Genomic DNA, 1,319 nt, shown 5'->3' with positions numbered 1-1,319 from the left:
AAAGTCCTTGGCTGGCAAGGCAATTTGCCTGAACATTGATTGTGCAGGCACAGGCATATAGGATCCACAAGCGCAAACGCCTGGAGTGGCTATAAATTTTGCTTGAAAGCTGACAGTCAGAGATAGCTCTGAATGGGATTGAAAATACCAATATCTGGGTACATCTGTTTATTACTGCCATCAAAATCAGAATAAAACACACACACACACACACACACACACACACACACACACACATAGAAATGTCCTTAAGTCTATGATGAGCAATTGAATGTGAAAGGAAACTGAGTTAGATTTCAGGATGAATTTAATTTTCAGTAGCCCACAAAACTTTAACAAAAAGACCATAATAAAATAAAATAGCAACAACAAAAAAAACTCAAAAAACTAGATTTGAGAGAGAGGCTTGCATTTAAAAATAACTTTGATTTCACTTAGAATGTTTCTTTTTCTAGTTCCATCCATTTGCATGCAAATTTCAAAATCTCATTGATTTTTACTGCTGAGTAGTACTCCATTGTGTAAATGTAGCTCTTTCTCTTTCTTTCTTTCTTTCTTTCTTTCTTTCTTTCTTTCTTTCTTTCTTTCTTTCTTTCTTTCTCTTTTCTTTCTTTCTTTCTTTTTTTGGAGGTCTTCACTTCTTTTTATTCTTATGTACAAAGACTGGCGTTGATCTGTTTCACTGGGTAGAGTCTTGAAGAATACATTCAAGGTTGCTTAGTCCAACTTAATGAAGCCAATGTCCTTTGCATACTGGTGGAAACACTGGCAACACGTGTTCAACCAGTATTTCTGGACCAGACCTTGGCGGTTTGAGCAGACGTGGCAGGAGCGAGATCCCTGGCTGAACTTCCGCCAGTGACTGCAGTAGAGCTGCTGGTGACCCATGTTGCCTCATTGACGGCCGACGAGCCTAAAGGCTAGCACATTTTCTTTATCCATTCTTTGGTTGAGGGGCACTTACATTGTTTGCAAGTTGTGGCTTTTACAAATAATGCTGTTATGAATACAGTTGAGGAAATGTCCTTGTGTTATGAGTGTGACTCTTTTGGGTATATGCCCAAGAGTGATATTGCTGGGTCTTGAGGTAGTTTGATTCCCAATTTTCTCAGAAATCACTGATTTTTAAAGTGGCTATAAAAGTTCACACTCCCATCAGCAATGGAGGAGTGTTCCCTTTATTCCACATCCTCTCCAGCATCAGCTATCATCAGTATTTATGATCTTAGCCATTCTGATAGGTGTAAGATGGTATCTCAGAATCATTTTGATTTGCAATTCCCTGATAGCTAAGGATGTTGAGCAATTCCTGAATTGTC

General features: G+C 38.6%; 1 protein-coding gene across 1 annotated transcript; it reads right to left on the bottom strand.

The window, feature by feature from the left end:
- Positions 1–717: 717 nt before the first annotated feature.
- On the bottom strand, positions 718–888 carry LOC130887665 (40S ribosomal protein S29-like). The gene has a single exon (XM_057790211.1). It carries the CDS (start codon positions 886–888, stop codon positions 718–720), a length of 171 nt encoding a protein of 56 aa, XP_057646194.1.
- Positions 889–1,319: the final 431 nt, after the last annotated feature.

The sequence above is a fragment of the Chionomys nivalis genome, chromosome 1 (genome assembly GCF_950005125.1).
Source record: "Chionomys nivalis chromosome 1, mChiNiv1.1, whole genome shotgun sequence".
Lineage (NCBI taxonomy): Eukaryota > Metazoa > Chordata > Mammalia > Rodentia > Cricetidae > Chionomys > Chionomys nivalis.
The sequence above is the reverse complement of the archived record's forward strand: the minus strand, read 5'-3'. Positions and strand labels throughout refer to the sequence as shown.

Excerpts from the sequence above, each read along its gene's own strand:
- LOC130887665 (XM_057790211.1), bottom strand. The coding sequence starts at position 888 with ATGGGTCACCAGCAGCTCTACTGCAGTCACTGGCGGAAGTTCAGCCAG.